The sequence below is a fragment of the Rhopalosiphum maidis genome, chromosome 1, assembly GCF_003676215.2.
Source record: "Rhopalosiphum maidis isolate BTI-1 chromosome 1, ASM367621v3, whole genome shotgun sequence".
NCBI classification, from domain to species: Eukaryota; Metazoa; Arthropoda; class Insecta; order Hemiptera; family Aphididae; genus Rhopalosiphum; species Rhopalosiphum maidis.
The window spans coordinates 18,786,385-18,804,695 of NC_040877.1; the positions used below are offsets into that span (position 1 = coordinate 18,786,385).

Consider the following 18,311-nt stretch of genomic DNA (forward strand, 5'->3'; position numbering starts at 1 on the left):
TAATATTACTTGGAAAATTGATTTTTAAATATACTTCGCTTAAGAATTTTAATCACCTTATTCACAAATAATTAATTCATTGCATTTTTAACTATAATTTTTATATATTATATAAGTTTTTTAAAAATAAAAAATTAATAAACAATGATTTCAGTCCATCATAGAATTGGTAACTTAATACATGTATTCTATTAATAATTCTGTGATAAAAAAATCAATGTCCTAGTAAAAATATTTAAAACTGTTTAACTGTTATGTAATAGATATAATTCTTAATGTTAACTAAAGTTAGTAAAATCTGTCTTCAGTTTGATAGAAGGCTGGATCGATTTTGTAATATTTTGTGGTATATGACAACCAGAGTTAAACTGTTGTTGTGATTTAGTAGTTTTAATGGTATGTTCTAATTTTGTTTTCAATTTATTATTTTGAGACATAATTACTTTGAATTCCTAAAACAATAAAAAATATAGTACACATATTTTCAAAATGTTTATTCCAAATAGTAATTTACATACCTGTGGATAAACTGGCCCAATTTTCAATAGACATTGTAAACTAAACTCATGAAGTTTAGACCGTGATTTAGATATGGTGGAGTCATATTTTGTCAATTCTGTATTCATAAGAAAGTTAATTAAGGATGGTACTAGCAATGATAACATTTGAATTCCTGAAAATAAAATAAAGTACAATAAATTTGATTTGTATTAATATACTGAGTGCTAAATTAAGGTGATCCTTTGTTTTTCCATTTTGTATCAAAATCAAAATTTGAATAAATAGTTTTTGAATTATTTAACTTTGTGCACTAAAGATATCAAGTTTTTAGTTCATTATAATAGGTTGAAAGATATGAGAGGCTTTGGCGATTTATAACTTAAGTAATTCATTTTAAGCTATTAATATTTATAATTTGTAGAAATGGTTCAGGTATAATAAATATTATTTCCCTTTCCCATGAAAGAATGCATCCAATTTGTTAATAGACTTATAATGTAAATTTGACCAATGCCAACATTATCGGTAATGACATTGTAGGAGATATATACTTGGACAAATAGTTGTTCCTAGCCAGGTATGTTATTCGTGGGACAGACTATAGATCCAATATTATATTTATTTTATATTTTTATAAAACCATTTTCAATGATTATTATCCTAAATATAAACATTTTGATAAATGACAAATTGCTCGTTCAAATTTTGAATTAAGTAAATCGACATTTTCAAAAAATGAACCACTAAATAATTTACAGTAAAAAAGAAGATTTAGATAAGAAAATTAAAGTTTATCTTCATTGTAGTAAAAAAAAAGAATAAAAATTTGGAAATAGGGTCTCCAAGTATATAAAAAAAAAAAAAAAAATCAAAATTTGAATAAATTCATTATATAAGAATAAAATGGTTGTGAGCATCAAATCTGTAACTGAAAAGTGAATTCTGATGACATGGGGTCCGGACCACTGCCCCCCTCGTTATTGCGAGGGTGAGTTTGGTTAGTTAAATCATTTTGTTTATTATAGATAAATCACTATTTTAATATCATTTGATACAATGCAAATAAGATAACTGATAAGCAATGTTTAAATTAAAATATTTCTAAGATCTTTTAATTCTATTTTTTTTATAAATTCTTATTAAAGTATATTTGTTTAAAATTACTGTGTTTGGGTTGTGCCAATTGAACCAAGCATTCAATTGCACTAATCGCTTCACATAGCATTATCAAATTAGATTCCAACATAATGTTAGGTATTTCCACATATAATAATTCCATAAGGCGCGGAGCTAGTGCTTGAATGTAACCTGTTGCAATATATTTATCTTCATGTTGAAAAACAGCTTTAAGAAATTGAATGCATTTTGTTTTTACCTATGTAATAATAATTGTTTATGAAACATAAAAAGAAAGATTAATTAATTTATAGTATAATAAAAACATTTTTTTATATCAATATATTTTCAGTAAATTTTAATGTTAATGATATATACACAAATCACAATTCTTAATTTTTAATTTATACTCACAAGTATATTATCACTTCCAAAACATTGTGTACAGTAATTAATGCAAGGGTATAAAATATTTTGAACAAACATTACACCAGGGGGTGCATGTAATGTAAATACAGTGATAACAGATAGCATTGTTATTTCATTTAATTTTTTTCCTTCATCTCCTAAATAAAATTAATAAAAATAATTATTTTTTTCTCATCTAATTCATTGATATAAATAATTTAAAGAGATAATAACCAGTTTTAGAAATATCAATCAGTTTAGCAATTGTACTCTGTAGGAGTGACCTCCATTTGCTTTCAGATACTTTGTGATATCCAAAAGGATGTTTACAGAGTATATGAAAAGCATCCAGGGCAGCTAGAATAGAAACTTTATTTTTGGATGTTTCACTAGAACTATTAGTTTCTCCCAATTCTTTTAGTACATTAGTTATTAAATATGCAATTGTTGGAAGTATCTGAACACCTCCTACAAATAAGATTTAATGTGTATAATGTATCATATATTTGTAATTAATATTATTAATTATTATTTATTACTTATTACTAAGCATGTAAAAAATAATAAACATTTTACCACTTGGAGAGCAAAGATTTGGCAGTTGAGCCATAATGTTTAATGTTGTAGCAATGACATTATGGTTTAAACAATTTGAATGTAATTTTCTGGTTGAAGACACTAAAGGTGTTGGATTCATATCTGGTATTTGTCGAACAATCAAACACATACACACTTCTAATGTGGCAAATACAATACTTTTATCATGCTCTAAAACTCCATCTAGTTCACCATCACCTAAGCATGCAACATCAGCAGCAGTTGAGGATCCAAGACTTTTATCTAAAGATCAAACAAATTTATAAATAAATTATAAACTAATAAACTAAAAAGAAAAATATATAGAATTGAAGGGTGGACGAGAATAACGTGCTATGTAGCAATTTGTAAATGTTACAGGAACAACTAAAATCAAAAAAATTTTTTGCAGTATTGTACACCGATTTTTAAATTTGTATAATAAAAACATTCTAAGTATTTTTTGCTTCTTAAAATATATGGAGATTGCTTCATAACACGTTATTCCTCAAAAACATTAAATTTAAAAAAATGTTATATAGCACGTTATTCCCGCCCACCCTTCAATTGGTAATTTGTTAATACCATTAGTAGTAATTGAATTTTTTATTTTTAAATCTTCTTGAGCTGCTTTTACTATTTGTTTTACAATATTCATAATAGTTTGTTGTACTTCTATACTATCATTTGTTAAAAGTAATCTAAAATGATCAATATTATAAGATTTTAATTTAATTTAATTAATATAATAAAAATAATAATAAATGTTTGTTACTTGTGCATAATATTTAATGTTTCCACTGCTAAAATACAATTTTTCATCATCATTCGTCTGGCTAATGATGAATCTAATATTGTATATAAAGATTTAAGACAAATTATAAAATTTTCTAAGTTTTCCAAAGTTCGTTGATTACATATTGCTTCAGTACAAATTCCTATAAATAATAAAATTAATTAAGTAATAAGTAAATAATTATAGTTTTAGAACATAAAATTGTAATAATAAAAAAATTTAATTTACCAAATATTAGGTAAAATTTATCTTGTAATTCTTTAGCTATACTAGTATTTTCTTGTTTAAATTCTTCAGCATTTAACCATAGCGATAAAGCATATAAAATTGGAGGCCAAGCATTCTTATAATGGCTTCTGCTATTATCAATAGTACTTGATGTATAAAAGGCGCCACCCTCATGGGGGAGTTGACTGTTAAACTCTACATGGAATTTTAAATATTCAAATACAAACAAATAATAATATATATTTTATTAAGCTAATTTTGTTAAAATAAACTTAAAATATTAATTGGGATGGTTAGTACTCCAAAGATATGTGTAATAACTCAATAATATATTATTTATAAAACAACATTATGATGGATCAACACTACAAATAACATAAATACTAATTAAATAAAATGAAGTTAGAGTAACGCTTGTATTTAATACAAAAATGTATGTACCACAAGGTAGCAATAGAAGAGCATGATCCTTAAGAGCAGCTTGCCAATTTTTGGATAACATATCTAATTCTGGATGAATTAAAGTTAGTAGGCTATCATTTTGTCCTTCATAATTTCCGAAATCATCATTAGTTTCACTAGTATTTGAACGAGAATTTTTATTGAAATTTTCTGGCGCAATACCATTATTAATCATGGCAATAATATAAATCTAAAACAAATAACTATTAGTCATATTAATTAAATTTAAATGAAAAATTGTTTCTAAATAAAAATATTAATAACCTGGGCCCAAGCTTTAAGAATAGCTAAACATTCAAATGTTGCAACACTTTCATTATATAAACTATTAAAATTTATATTAAAACCAGGCGTGAGTTTTTTAAGAGATGTTACTAATAAGTGATAAACTCGTCTTAAATCATTCAAATCGCGTGCAACTCCACTTCCTATCCATGTTCCACATACGCGACATGCAGCAGCTGTAACATGACTAGGAGTGTCTTCAGAAAATGCTGGTCTTAAAGCAGCACTCACCTTTAAATTATATTTAATATATTATATATATTATAGTATACTTGATTAAGATAAAAATGTACTTGAGCTTGAAATTGTTCTAATAATAAATGACCAGGAAATTCAGGTTCAGGTACTTGAGCAAATTTTTCAATAATCTCATTAAGAGTTTCAAATCCTTCTAAACGTAATTGATCACTATCACTAGTTGCTGCCATGAATGCCATTCGTATTAAATCAGACAAATGAAGAATCAAATAATCTCCTGAATAATAATAAAAATAATAGCAATAACCACTATAATTTATGTAGAAAAATGTAATTCAAATTTTTTTCCATACCTTTATTATTAGTGAATGATAATTCTTTAGCTAATGATAAATTAAAATGTGGAGTAGAGTCGCATTCTTTATGACATGTAGATATTATTCGACAAATACACTGAACAGCAAAAACTCTAGTTGGCCATCTGGGTTGTCGTTTTCTTTTTAATAATTCATTTTTAGAATCTTTTTGAAATTCATCATGATCATCTCCTGTTTCATCTTCATCATTAATTATAGCTCCATCAGTTTTATCTATTTCTTTGTTATTTAATTCTACAAAAATTGCATGTAATAATATTATAATAAATATTTTAACACAATAATTATAATTCAAAACTTTGATAATACCTGATGAAACAGTTAAAACTGATTTACATAAATTTATCCATTTTGTAAGATTATCAACAGCTAACATTTGAAGCATACTAATAAGAGTATCATGAATATCTTTGATTAGTTGTTTATCCATTTCTGTGTCTAGCATATTAAATAATACTCCTGGTAATCCAGATTCTGTCAATAAAAATCCTAATAATAATAATTAAAGTATTTAATTAAATTATTACAGTTTTAAATAAATTTTAGTTAAAAAACAAAATTATATTTTATTTATCAATAATAACTTATATTAGCAATATCACATCAACAAGAAACTTTGTTAGGTTGTTAAAATATTATAATTTATTTTTGATCAAAATTTAAAATGTATCTGTATTGTGTACGTAGACTTGATTTTTTTTAGGGAGGGTGGAGGTGGGTTAATTTTTAAATAAATAGAATAATAAAATATATATATCTCATAAGAAACTTATTCTTCATAAAAAGTTGGGGAGAGGATGGTACGCAGAAACACATTGTTTTAAAAATAATAGTTTTTTCACTTTGAATAAAATATAAAATTATTAAAGATTAATTATTTTTACCTTCTTTATTAATATTTTCAGGAGATTTAACAAATGATTCTGCAATTTCACAAACTTCTTTTGCTTCCCGCTGTGATAACTGTCGCAAACATGAAACTGCTGCTTTTCTTAGAAGTAAATGGCTGTTCGATAAATTTTGCTATAATTTTTTAAATAAATAATCATCTAACTGTAATATATAATTTTAAAGCATTTAAAATAACATATATTTATATTAAATTGTTCAAGCCTGAAGTCACAATGTCTAATGTCATTGTTATAAAAAAAAAATCACATTCTATCTATTATAGCATTTCTCAATTGGAAGTATGTAGAAAGCTTATACAACTGAATAAAACAATTAAAATTATTAATATTAAACATTATATCTTACATACAAGTGAAACATGAAAATATCTAAAAATTGTAAGTAGTACTATGATATAAAAAAAATGAGAACTGCCAATCTGTTTAATATATACAGTTATGAGTTACAACTTAAGTCCATAAAAATTTATTAATTAAAACAATATTTTATACTATTTCATAAATAATGTATAATGCTGTTAACAAAATCTTATTATACTTTTAATATTAAAGCAGAGTGAAGTCCACAAAACGATTACTATTATAGTAAATATGTTTAAAAGTTTAAATAAGAAGTGAATTGCAACTATACTGAAGAGATTGGGATGTGAACAACTAGAAGTAGAGATCCCAATTATCAAATTTTATCAGAATTCTCATGAATGGAGAAGTAATATCTGAGTACCTGGCATCATGGGCGATTTTTAAATCCACCGATTTATAGGTAGTCAATTTTTGGGTTGAATTTAAAACATGTTAATTCCACTGGTACAATTTTTTGACCTGAAAAAACATGTTAACTCCACTGATAGTAAAATCCACAGATTAAACTATATTTTTAATATAGTTACACATCAACTGCCAACTATGTGCGTTTTATTTTAATTTTTTTTTTCAACTACCAAATAGTGAGCATTATTAATTATATATTTTTTTTAAATTTGTGTAAATGATGATATAAGTACATATCTGAATATAACATGTATAAATTAGAAATCTGTACATAAATTATGTACCTATTACCTATTGTAACTTAGTATTATTATTGCGTGTTTAATAATTTTATATTATACTTATATACTGTTATACTAATTAATTATCTCAAACGAAAGGGTAAATCCCAAAAATCTAAATAAAAATAAAAATGATGTACCGGTGGAATTTGCATTTTTTTTCCGGTAGTAAAAAATTACCGGTGAAATTTACATGAAAAAAGGTTTAAAAAGGTCGCAATTGGTGTAATTTACATCATAGTGAATGATGGTACTTAGTTAGATAACATACACCGACCTCTTAGTAGTTGGTATATCCAATATAATGTACCTACTCATGCATACTATAGTATAAATTATAACTCTTAAAAGTATATAATAAAGAAATGTACTATTAAATTGTCAAGTGTTAGAACAATACAATTTTTATATAACTTACACATAAAGTCCAAACCAAGGCTGTCAAATTGACATGTCGTGGTGTAAACATGTGTAATTCTTGTAGGCATACTGTAGATTCTGCTTGAACTAATGGATCTTCGTGATCTTGCATAATAGCACAGGCACACAAAAAAGATGAACGTGCAGTAGTAATTGATGCAGAATTACCTGAATATAAATATTATTAACAAATAAATATATAAAATAGGATAAGTTATCATTGTTTAAAATATCTTGTCAAATAAATTACTAAGTAAATTTATAGTTAAAAAATTAAGCCTTAAAAAACAAAATATAAATTATAAATTATTTCATCACATAATTTAGTAATAAATACCTTGTAATTCTGGTCCAATAGTAGTAATTAGAGATGAGATCAATTTGCCAATACATTGATGAACATCAGCATGATAATGAGGAACTATTAGCAGAAGTTTTAAAGCTAACGATAGTGAAGGTTCTATATAACCTCTAAACATTGGTCCCCCTGAATTTGCTATAAGAGATAATGCATGGAGAGACCAAACCTAATGCAAATTAAACAAATAAATAATACATAAATATTTTTAATTATTTAACTATTTCAAATACTTGAACAATTGGAGATGTGGTATCTTGAGCTAACGCAAGCAAAATGCTAACACTAGTATTCAAATGATGTGATGACCCCATACCACCAACATGTCTATGTAAATATCCAAGAGCTAAAGAATGTCCAGTTCGACTAGGGACATCTCTAGCACACCGAAGACGATCAAAACTAGTTTGAGCAAGCATAGCAGTGAATCTTGAATCTGAAACTGCTTGAGCCATACGACCAACACTCTCTGCAGCAGCCACTCGCAGAATTGTATTACCATTTGTTAATGCATTCTAAAATGAAATTAAATTTAACAACCATAATAAGGAATATGAATTAACATAAGGAAACGAAACTAAACATATACAATTCTTATATAATTTAAAATGTATTCAGAAAAATAATTTATTACTGTAATTAGAGTAGCAGTAGTTGTTTTAATTTCTTCATGACCAATTGTTGATTTGGTATCTGAAAGTGCTTTAAGACCAGCTAAAAGTGAAGCAAAAATGTTGGTTGAAATAGCATCACACCGACATGACTTGGAGTATTTTATTTGATCTGTGAAATGGTCTATCATCTGAATTCTGTGTTTATTGGCCACACGTGGAAATATTAAACCAAATAGAGTAACCGATGCATCAATTACAGATACACCCAGTGGTAAGGGACTTGGTATATTATCATCCTAGAAAATGTTTTAATCTAATTAAGTACAATACACTGAATAATTTCTAATGGTAAATGTTTTTTTACTGAGTTTAAAATTAGATATTAGTAAAAGTACAAATAGCTAGTCAACAATAAACTAGATGAGTATATAATTTTAGAATAAACTCAGAGCCCTAAAGAGAAAATATAGAATATAAAATTAATCAATAAATACATCCAGATAATCATTTTTGAAATTACTGGTACTTTTTTAACTTATTTTCTTATTTTTAATATGAGAAACATGATATTTATTTGAATTAAAATAAAGTCATTTTTAAACTAAGAATCATCATTATTAGTCAGATGTTTTATAAAAACTCAGTAAGGTAATACATTGTCAAACAAACACAAGCCTAATTAGTAATCAGAGCCGTAGCTAGGGCTTGGCGAAATGGCCCAGGCCAGAGGCGCAAAATCCATAATAAAATATACCATATATTATACCAATTATATTAATAACATAAATTTTATTTAGAATATGGGCAAAATAATTATATTAGAATAGCTATGCTATAGTACTTTATTATAGCGTAGTGTGTACAAAAATATTACAATTTATGAGTGTTTACAAAATAATATATCATTATAATATAACACTACCCCACCTCAGCACACATGACAATTGTTAAAATAATGATTTTCAAAATTGATTATTATTATTAACTCATAGCTGCATGTTTAATTTAAAGTTAGGATTCTAAATGTTTTATATTTATATTTTAAAGACCTTCATCAATTTATTCATATTTATGAGTGGTAGATAACTACTCCTATTTTAGTATTTAATCTTTTTGTATCAGTCCATGAAAGGAAACACTTGTGAAAAAAGTTTTAATAAACTGAAAATTTTTAAGAACTATCTAAGGTCCATAATGTTTAAGAAAAAATTGACAAATATGACTATATGAGTATTATATTGATTGAACGTGAATTGGCTTCAAAAATTAATTTTGAAAATATAGATGAATTTGCTACTAAAAAAGCACAAAAAGTGAAATTTTGAAATGTATAAAAGTACAATTGTTTTTTAAATTATTATATAAGGGCGAAAATATGTTAAATGGCCAGGAGCGCAAATGAACAATGCTATGGCTCTGTTAGTAATCACTATTAAATATTAATTTATTAAATACTTACTTTAGAAACTGAGAGATAAAGATATCTAGGATCATGTTCTAATGCACCTGATCCTATGGCATTATTTTGTATTAGCTGAAAAAAATTATTATATAGTTTATGTTAAAAATTAATAAAATTGTATTTCTTATTCAGTAAAATAACAATTTGAAAATATCTTAAGATTTTTTTTCTAATTTCAATTGAAGAAAAAAAATAAACTTATATTTGTTTGAATTATCATGATGTAAATAACAAAATAATCAAATAATAACTATGAAGTATTTAATGTATAATAAAAAATTTAATAATTATAAATACATCATAAACTTAATTATGATAGTAGTTCAAATTTTTACATTTCATATATAAATATATATTGTAAGGCCGTAAAATAATTATTTCTCCTAAAACTAATTTTGAATTTTAGTTGTAATCCAAAAACTTATAAACAATATACATGAATTTAACTAAATGTTTTAATTTTAATTTTATTTACATGGTACAATAATATAAAAATGTATGACTATTTTTAAGCTACATTTAATAACTTAGCGATATAGGCTGACAGAACTTCAGAATCTTTTTTCATATAAAATAACATATCATTACATTTTTATTTAACACAACCATCACAGTGACCCACTCAACACTGATTGTTGTATAATAGAATGGTAAATGGTACCTACATCTCACTTTAAAAAAAAATGTATTTATCATATAAACTATAAAAGTCAAATAAGAAAGCAACTCATTTTAAACTTGCAAGTCATTAAACTTGCCAGTTAATAATATAAAATATCCTTGTTTTAACAGAATACTGCTAATAATAGCTATTTGTAATAATAATTAATAATAATTTATTATTACTTTCAAATTAATAATAATAGATTACAATTCTGAGCTGATTTTTTTTTTTTATTAATTTGTCTATTATCAATGTATTTAGTATAAATAGTATTTCAAGACATAAATGTTTATAGATTGTTCAATAACTATGTATGCATAATAAAGGTATCGTCGAATAAAGTTGCACAATTTTTTTTAAGCGTGTTACTATTAAAATACAAAAACAGAAATACAGCAATAGTATCAGATGTCAAGTAAAAATATTTTCTTTTTTTATGTTTTAGTCGAAGTCAGCAAGTAACAAAATATAAAAAAAGCCGTAACCTAATAAATCTGTTTAAAAAAAATTAAATAATAGTTAATTATTGTATATTTTTAAATTTACAACATAAGTCAAAGCCCATAAATTTGTAGCTCATAAACACAAAAACTAAAATGCATAATACCTGTTTTTCTTATGTAAAACGTTTTTACAAAAAAAAATTAAAAGAAGCACAAATGCAAATAGTAAGTTATGTGTGTGCTAAGAAATGTAATATTTTAGAGTAAGTTTATTTTACAATTACAATGATTTTTCAGGTTGAATTCCCCCAATGGACAATATTATTTTTAATAATTACTTTATTTTAATTGTAGAATAAAAAATAATACTGAATATTACATACATATTTGTTCATGACGACTTACATAATCATATTCAACTTTTCTTGAACAATCCACCTTAATTATAAGCAGCAATTTAAAAACCAAAAAATAAGTTAATTTAAACCAAGGATAACTAATATAAAAATAATTATTTTGTCATACAGAATATATAATAGGCCAATATTACTTATATTATTTACTACATACAATAAAACAATAAAGAATCAATTACCTGATCTTCAATTGTTTGATGATGTGAATGTTGAACAGGACATATTCCCAATAATATTCCTTCTTCGTTTTTACAAACATATCTCAATTTTGATGTAACAGTATTAGCAGGATTTTCTGCCAATGTAAATTCTGAGACCAACAGTCTTAAAATATGTGTAAATGAAGCTGTAATTATATAATTTTGTTTTATTTTGCAGAGATAAATTATACTTCATTAGGAACTTAAGAAGCATACTAAACCTTCTCTAAAATCTATAGTTGAAAATAATATTAACAGAATTAAATTACCTTCAAAATCTTGTGCAGGAATCAGAGATAATGTTTCATATAATCGCAATCTGACTAATGCTATTGGAGCTTTTAAGTGTTGACCACAGCTTTTAACAACTGAATTCATACTAAACATATATTTCATTATTTAACCAATATATTTATATTTACAAGTTTGGTTTAAGTTGACTTCAACGCATATCTTTCATACTATAGTATATTTAAGATAACATAAATATTTACTTAATTAGCATTGCAAGAGCAGATTCAATTGGAATTAATAATCTTCTAATTATATCTTCTGTGACTAGTTCGTTACAGTTGAATAAAAAACTGTAAATAGATGCAAGAGCTCCTGCTCGGCCTTCCAAAATCAACTATAATATTTAAAATAAAGTAAACAGTTTAAGAATTATGTTTTTAATTATATAAATATTATAAAATAATGTTTTTTTAGTGAACCTTACCTGCCAAGTAAATGCATCTCCTCTTGCCTTTTCAGATTCAAGTTCTTTAGATGATCGCGGAAAAGAATTTCTCCATAAAAGAAGCATACGTGGTAAAAGTCCTCGAACAACACTAACTCCTATATTTATAAATAAATTATTATTATTTTTAAAAGGATGCACCACTATTATGTTATTTTTATCTTACTTATGTACATAGCATATCTGTATTCAGTAGAATCCATTTTATGTTGTTAGCTTTAATAACAAAACTACTATCAAAGTTAAAGGTAAGAACATTATCAAGGGCATAAGCTTTTGTTGATATTTTCATTTTAATATTTTTTTCTTACCTTAAAGTATTTTAATAAATACATTGGCTCTAATATTAAAGCTAACAATATAAAATAGATTCTGTTGAATGTAAATTTGCTGTGTTATGCATTAGTACAACACATGCAAGTGAAATGTCTTCTAATTAATTTGAAAAAAAGTATTTAAGAATATCTAAATATATCACCTAATGTCATCACACCACCAATTAACAACCATCCAGCTTGAGTTCTACTTAATGATAGCCGACTATTTTGACTAGCACTTCTCAGTAAATCTTCAGCAGTATTAAAGATTATCTATAAATTATAAATAATATTTTTATTATAAGATATAATATATGATAGTTTAAGAACTAACTTTTCCTCGCATATGAGGGATACCCAAAGGTGAGACATTAACACTTCCAAGTATACCGATAAGTACAGCACTATAACCAAAAATTATTTCTGGCGTAGCTCTTGTACTCTCAATATTCTCAATACATCTAATAAACAATGATTATTTAAAATTTATTTATTTTATAAAAAATATTGATAAATATAAAATATACCGATCAATTAAAGGAGTACATTGGCTGGGTAAGGCAATACAAACACACCGTATACACCATGCCGCTGATAATCGAGCAGCTTGACTTGGATGTACCATAACAGATAAAGCTGTTTCAATGACATCTAAAGAAAAAAACAATAAATCAAAAATGTATTAACAAACAATATACAAATTGGTTTTACTGCAGGTATTATCTGATATAAGATTGTTCGCCATTGTGCCCATGTTAAGCAATAAACAGCCCATTTCTTGCAACGCACAAACTAAAAAGTGTTGACCAAATATAGTCTCTTGATTAAAATCTTTAGCATTTTCTGGACTGAAATCTAAAATAGCATAAAATTTCATAAATTTAGCCAACTTTAATTATATTTATTTTACCGATTGAACTCATTTGTTTCTTAACAATTAGGGCCAATTCTTTACAGGCAGAAGATTGTGCTTTTTCACTTAACATTTGTCCAAGAACACTACGTAATATAAAGCTAATACACTTTCTAGAATAAACAGCATCAACATGAGAGGATGCTGATTTTGGATTGGCCACTAAATCTAAAATGTGTCGCATGAAAGTATTTAAATTTTTTTCCAGCCAAGTAACATCTAATGAATGAACAAATTCCACATATGTCTAAAAATGAAAAAAAAGTAAAATATTAATAATTTATTTAAATTTAATAAGACAAAAACTTACATAAGTAACACCAACTCTAACTTCTCGGTGACTACCAGTAGTTCCTTTTATAATTTCACCTGTTCCTTTAAGAAACCCAGTGCCACCTCTTAAAAATCCATTCATTAATATAGTTAATGAATCTTCTAATGTAACACATTTTGTTGACTTTGACGTTTGAGCTAAGAACAAATATTTTTTTCAAACTAAGACAAAAATATATTGTTTAAAGTTGTATACCTGAATGATGTTCTTTGTTTTGGATTTGTGTAGAAGCAATTAAAAATCCTAAAAATTTTGCTACAGAACATCTTACTTCATAATTTGCATTCTCAAATGCTCGAAAACATAATGTAGCTACATTTTCTAACTCTGATGTATATAAAAAATTGGAATGTTTTATCATTTCAAATAAACACTAAACAGAAAAAATAATAATAGTTTATGACAAAAATAAAATTAAAATTTGTGTTACTTTGGCAGTAGCAGTTCGAACAGCCATTACTCGATCAGTCAGAGAATGTTTAATAGCCTTGTAAATATCTTTATGAACATGACCCATAACATTTCCCATTCCACAGCAAATCTAATTATAAATATAAAAATTTGAATAAGTAAAATTAATTCAAATAATTTAGTAAAATTAATTACCTTTTCTAATGTTATAATTATCTCTACTCTCATTTGAGATTCTGCATTTTTCAGACATTTTATTAAAATATACACAGTTTCTTCATATGAACGCCCCATCATTCGTCCCAAATTTTTATACATAAATCCCATACATGTGATTGCAGCTCTAAAAAAATGATTTAAGTAATCAAATAAATACAGTAAAATTTTTGCTATCTGACTTATTTTAGAACCTGTCGAAGTTAATAATTTTAAACATTTTTTAATATTAAAAGTATATGAAATATATTATGATTAAATTCTTTAAATATAATATAATAAAACAACATTTTTAATTTCCTCTTAAGTACATAATAAATATCTCAAATGCTTAAAGAAAATTTAAATAACTTAAAAGTAAAACAATTTTTATAGATAATATCAAGAAAACACTATACAAACACATTTTGTTGCTTTTGTATCATGTATCTGTTATTAAAAAAAAAAAAAGACATCTACATATTTTTTCTTTTTTTGTCATGCACATTTTAGACTGAATCATAAATCATAAATCCTTTTGATATGAAATAGAAACATCTAAATTTCATATTATTTGGCATATTTTTGCATTTTAAGGCATTTTTAGATACAAATAATTCATTGTTTTGTTTATCAGTGATATTTTTTTTTAGTAAATTTTATACATTGAAGGTCATTTTTCTTAAATTTTAAATGTCATAGAACATTTTTAAACTTTAGGAAAAAATATTTAATTTTATTAAAAATTTATTGAACTTATATATTTTAAATAAATAATAAATAATACAATTTTTAACACATTTTTGAATATAATAATTATGCTGATGAATCTTACAACTTAAAAAATTATATACTATTGTTTCATTAAATTATTATTGAAAGTATATTCAATATTTTGCCTATTATAGGGCATACAAGATTACCAACAATTAACTTGTTGTTTTTACTATCTTAAATTTTAAAATTTATATTTATAGATACATACAACTTTGTAGAAAGGTATGTTAATGAATCATCTTTGACACGTAACATATCATTACATCTGTTAACTGTATCAAAAAGAAGAAATGTATCGCCGACATTGAACAAAGTAGACAAGCATTTTGCAATTAACATTCTAGTCGGTGGACCTGGATTTTCTTGAATTAAACTCGTTAACTGTTCGACTATTTTTTTTTGACATTCTTTGATATCAACCTAAAATATAATAATTAAAATCCATTATTATTAATATATTTATAGGTGAGAAAACAAACTTGTTTTCAAAATTCATATTGTCTAATTAGATAAATCAGTATTCAGTAGTTTTAGATAAGTCTTTTTAGCATAAAAAACAATATTTCAAATCTTTTCATATGTTATTTAAAATGTTCTTCTACCAGGTGTCAAATGCCCTAATTTTTCAGATAGCAATTGGTCTAGTTGTTATTGAAAAATAACCCAATTTACATCTGATATTCAAAAAGGTTGGTCTATAGCTTTTTTAATAATTAATAAGAATTTAAAAAAAAAGTTCTGTATTAAAAAAATTGGATGAGGAACTTACTTTCTTGGAAGTCAGTAATACTTTATCCAAAAACCGTAGCCATTCAAAGATGAAAACTGGACGTTTAGTTTCTGGTAACTGTCTTAACGCGTCTTCGTTCAACAGCAAACTATGGCTTAGCTCCATCATAACAAACGAAATATAAAATATAACCTATCTAATGAGGATTCTAAGTAATTAAAATAATAGCATCGTCAACCATCAAACAATAGTCATCAAATATTTTTTTTTATTTTATAATAGCATAAAATAAATTATAACTAGTTAGTTAGACATGTAACTAACTTTTATAGTAACCAGCAAACTGCAGGCAAATATTTATTTATGTACTAAATAGATAGTAATTAATGTTTAGTAAGCAGTAGGTAAGTATAGTATAGTAATTAACTACTAAATGAATCGTTATCACTATTAAAAAACAACTAATAAATACAGAACATAGATATATAAGTAATGTGACTCATTCATACTAATTCATATCACTAAGCAGCTTTATAGCCACCACAGAACGATATTCGTGATAGCAATATAGCACGAACTATATAATATATATATATATATATATATATATATGTGTGTATCTTAGTTCGTGGCGTAAGGTATAGAAACATTTTGATGTGATAAACTGTATCAAAGTGATTGAAGTATTTCCACTGAATAAATTTATTCTGCGGTACCCATAGGGCATAGACTATTGTCTATAATATATTAATATACCAGCTAGTCCAGCTAATAACTTCCTAATAAGCACGGATATAGAATATAGATATTATAAGATATTAAATTATCTTAGTCCGTGGTGGTATCTATCTCATATATATCTAATACAACGGTTCCCAATCGGGGGGGATTTTAGAGCCTTTTAGAGTCTATTAGTTTTCAGGTTATCGGGCATCAATAATAATTATTTATTATAAATTTCTCATTAAATTTGTACAAATAAAAAGTTAATCTAGTTTGCACTTTGGGCTATAGGCGGAAATTTAGTTAAATCTTTAGGGGAACTATAATAATCCAATGTAAAATGACCCCGCACCCCCTTTCTATACACAAGTATAACATACTACATTCGATTTTTGGGGGGTCTATTGAAATACTTGGGGGCTAAGTCCCCTAAGTCCCCTCCCCCGATGTCCGCCTATGCTTTGGGCATAAAATATTTTTCGGGGTGACAAAGTTGAAAGATCAATTATTAAACCAGCAGAAAAATAGACTATCTGACATTAGTGTAATGTTAAATTAATAACTATCATTTCAAAAAAAGTAAATTGATCGAATGGTGACCATCATGTTAAAAAAAAATTTGTTTTGTACTTTTGTTTTTATAATTTATATGACGTACAGCAACAGCATACCATTCAGTGGCGTATTTAAAATTTTGTCAAAGGGGAAGTAAAATAAAGTAATAGAGTACCTACTCTATGCCCTATTTGGGGAAATACGTTGGTAAACATATAATTTCTTCCAGGCACTTCTTTCCCATTTGGCACTTTGGGCACGTGCCCAAGGCCATGCGATCGATGGGGTCCCCTAGCTCCTACCAGATTATCTACCGACAATCAATATTTATTACCGATAAATAAACTTATTTCGAGAAAAATCAAAGAATAATCGCTAATAGTAATAATAATAAAAAAGTTAAAAGTTAAAAATAATTTATAGTTAAATTAATCTAGATTTTATTTTCTTCTTACTTCTACCCTATTTACTTGATTTAATAAAATAGTACTCTGTCCAATTCGTATGGGCCCCGTTATACCACTTTCCAGGGCCTCAAAATAGTTAAAGGCGGCCCTGATTTCTTCAGCAGGAAAGTTAGGTAAAAAATACTTATATACTTATTAGTTAATATCTGTAAGTAGTAAGTACACTTATACATTTATAAAACTATATTCTTTTGTTTTGAAGATTTATCATTCATAATTAATTTTTTATAAAACGGAGAAAACCACAAGAATACAATATGTATAGTATTGATAAATATACAAATTTATATGTAGGGCGAAAACAGTAAAAAATAGTGTACTGGCTAGTGCTTCGACTTCTTCAGCCAACGCTGAACTTTAGGGTCTCGGAGCTTCAAGACAGTTACTTAAGAAGGGGTCTTTTTTTGGTACTTGGTTGGGGACTTGGGCCCTGGCAAGGTAAGGGCCCCTTGACAGTTGCCTAGTTTGCCTAGACGGAAGTTTGGCTCTAAGCGCTCTAGCACTAGCGCGAATGTGAGACTATAATGAGTAGTGAATTTTTATGCTGGATTAAAAATAAAGTAATGTTATAATAAATTATTAAAATAACTCGTATTTTAGTGTTTTTAATTTTATTATGTATTTTTGTAATATAATTATGATATTAATTTACATATCAGTAAA

The 18,311-nt window shown here is 25.8% G+C and overlaps 1 protein-coding gene across 3 annotated transcripts; it reads right to left on the minus strand.

Annotated features, from left to right (window-relative positions):
• Positions 1–244: 244 nt before the first annotated feature.
• LOC113551775 (HEAT repeat-containing protein 5B) lies at positions 245–16,301 on the minus strand. 3 transcript variants are annotated; one of them, XM_026954262.1, is made up of 36 exons: positions 15,943–16,301; positions 15,382–15,593; positions 14,397–14,544; positions 14,221–14,331; positions 13,986–14,163; positions 13,767–13,927; positions 13,454–13,703; positions 13,255–13,398; positions 13,071–13,194; positions 12,878–13,004; positions 12,705–12,816; positions 12,206–12,324; positions 11,982–12,115; positions 11,757–11,866; positions 11,467–11,633; positions 11,277–11,309; positions 9,762–9,836; positions 8,323–8,598; positions 7,922–8,203; positions 7,668–7,857; positions 7,329–7,498; positions 5,832–5,970; positions 5,257–5,421; positions 4,924–5,181; positions 4,666–4,847; positions 4,352–4,603; positions 4,067–4,277; positions 3,626–3,820; positions 3,377–3,539; positions 3,187–3,302; positions 2,602–2,865; positions 2,260–2,493; positions 2,032–2,183; positions 1,666–1,876; positions 519–673; positions 245–452 (listed from the first exon to the last, which is right to left on the minus strand). In XM_026954262.1, the coding sequence occupies exons 1-36, from the start codon at positions 16,069–16,071 to the stop codon at positions 279–281; spliced, it is 6,123 nt and encodes a 2,040-aa protein (XP_026810063.1). In that variant the 5' UTR covers positions 16,072–16,301; the 3' UTR covers positions 245–278. The 3 variants fall into 3 exon arrangements, with proteins under 3 accessions (XP_026810063.1, XP_026810054.1, XP_026810073.1); XM_026954253.1 differs by having other exon boundaries at positions 5,257–5,436; positions 15,943–16,071; XM_026954272.1 differs by lacking the exon at positions 11,277–11,309 and having other exon boundaries at positions 5,257–5,436; positions 15,943–16,300.
• Positions 16,302–18,311: the final 2,010 nt, after the last annotated feature.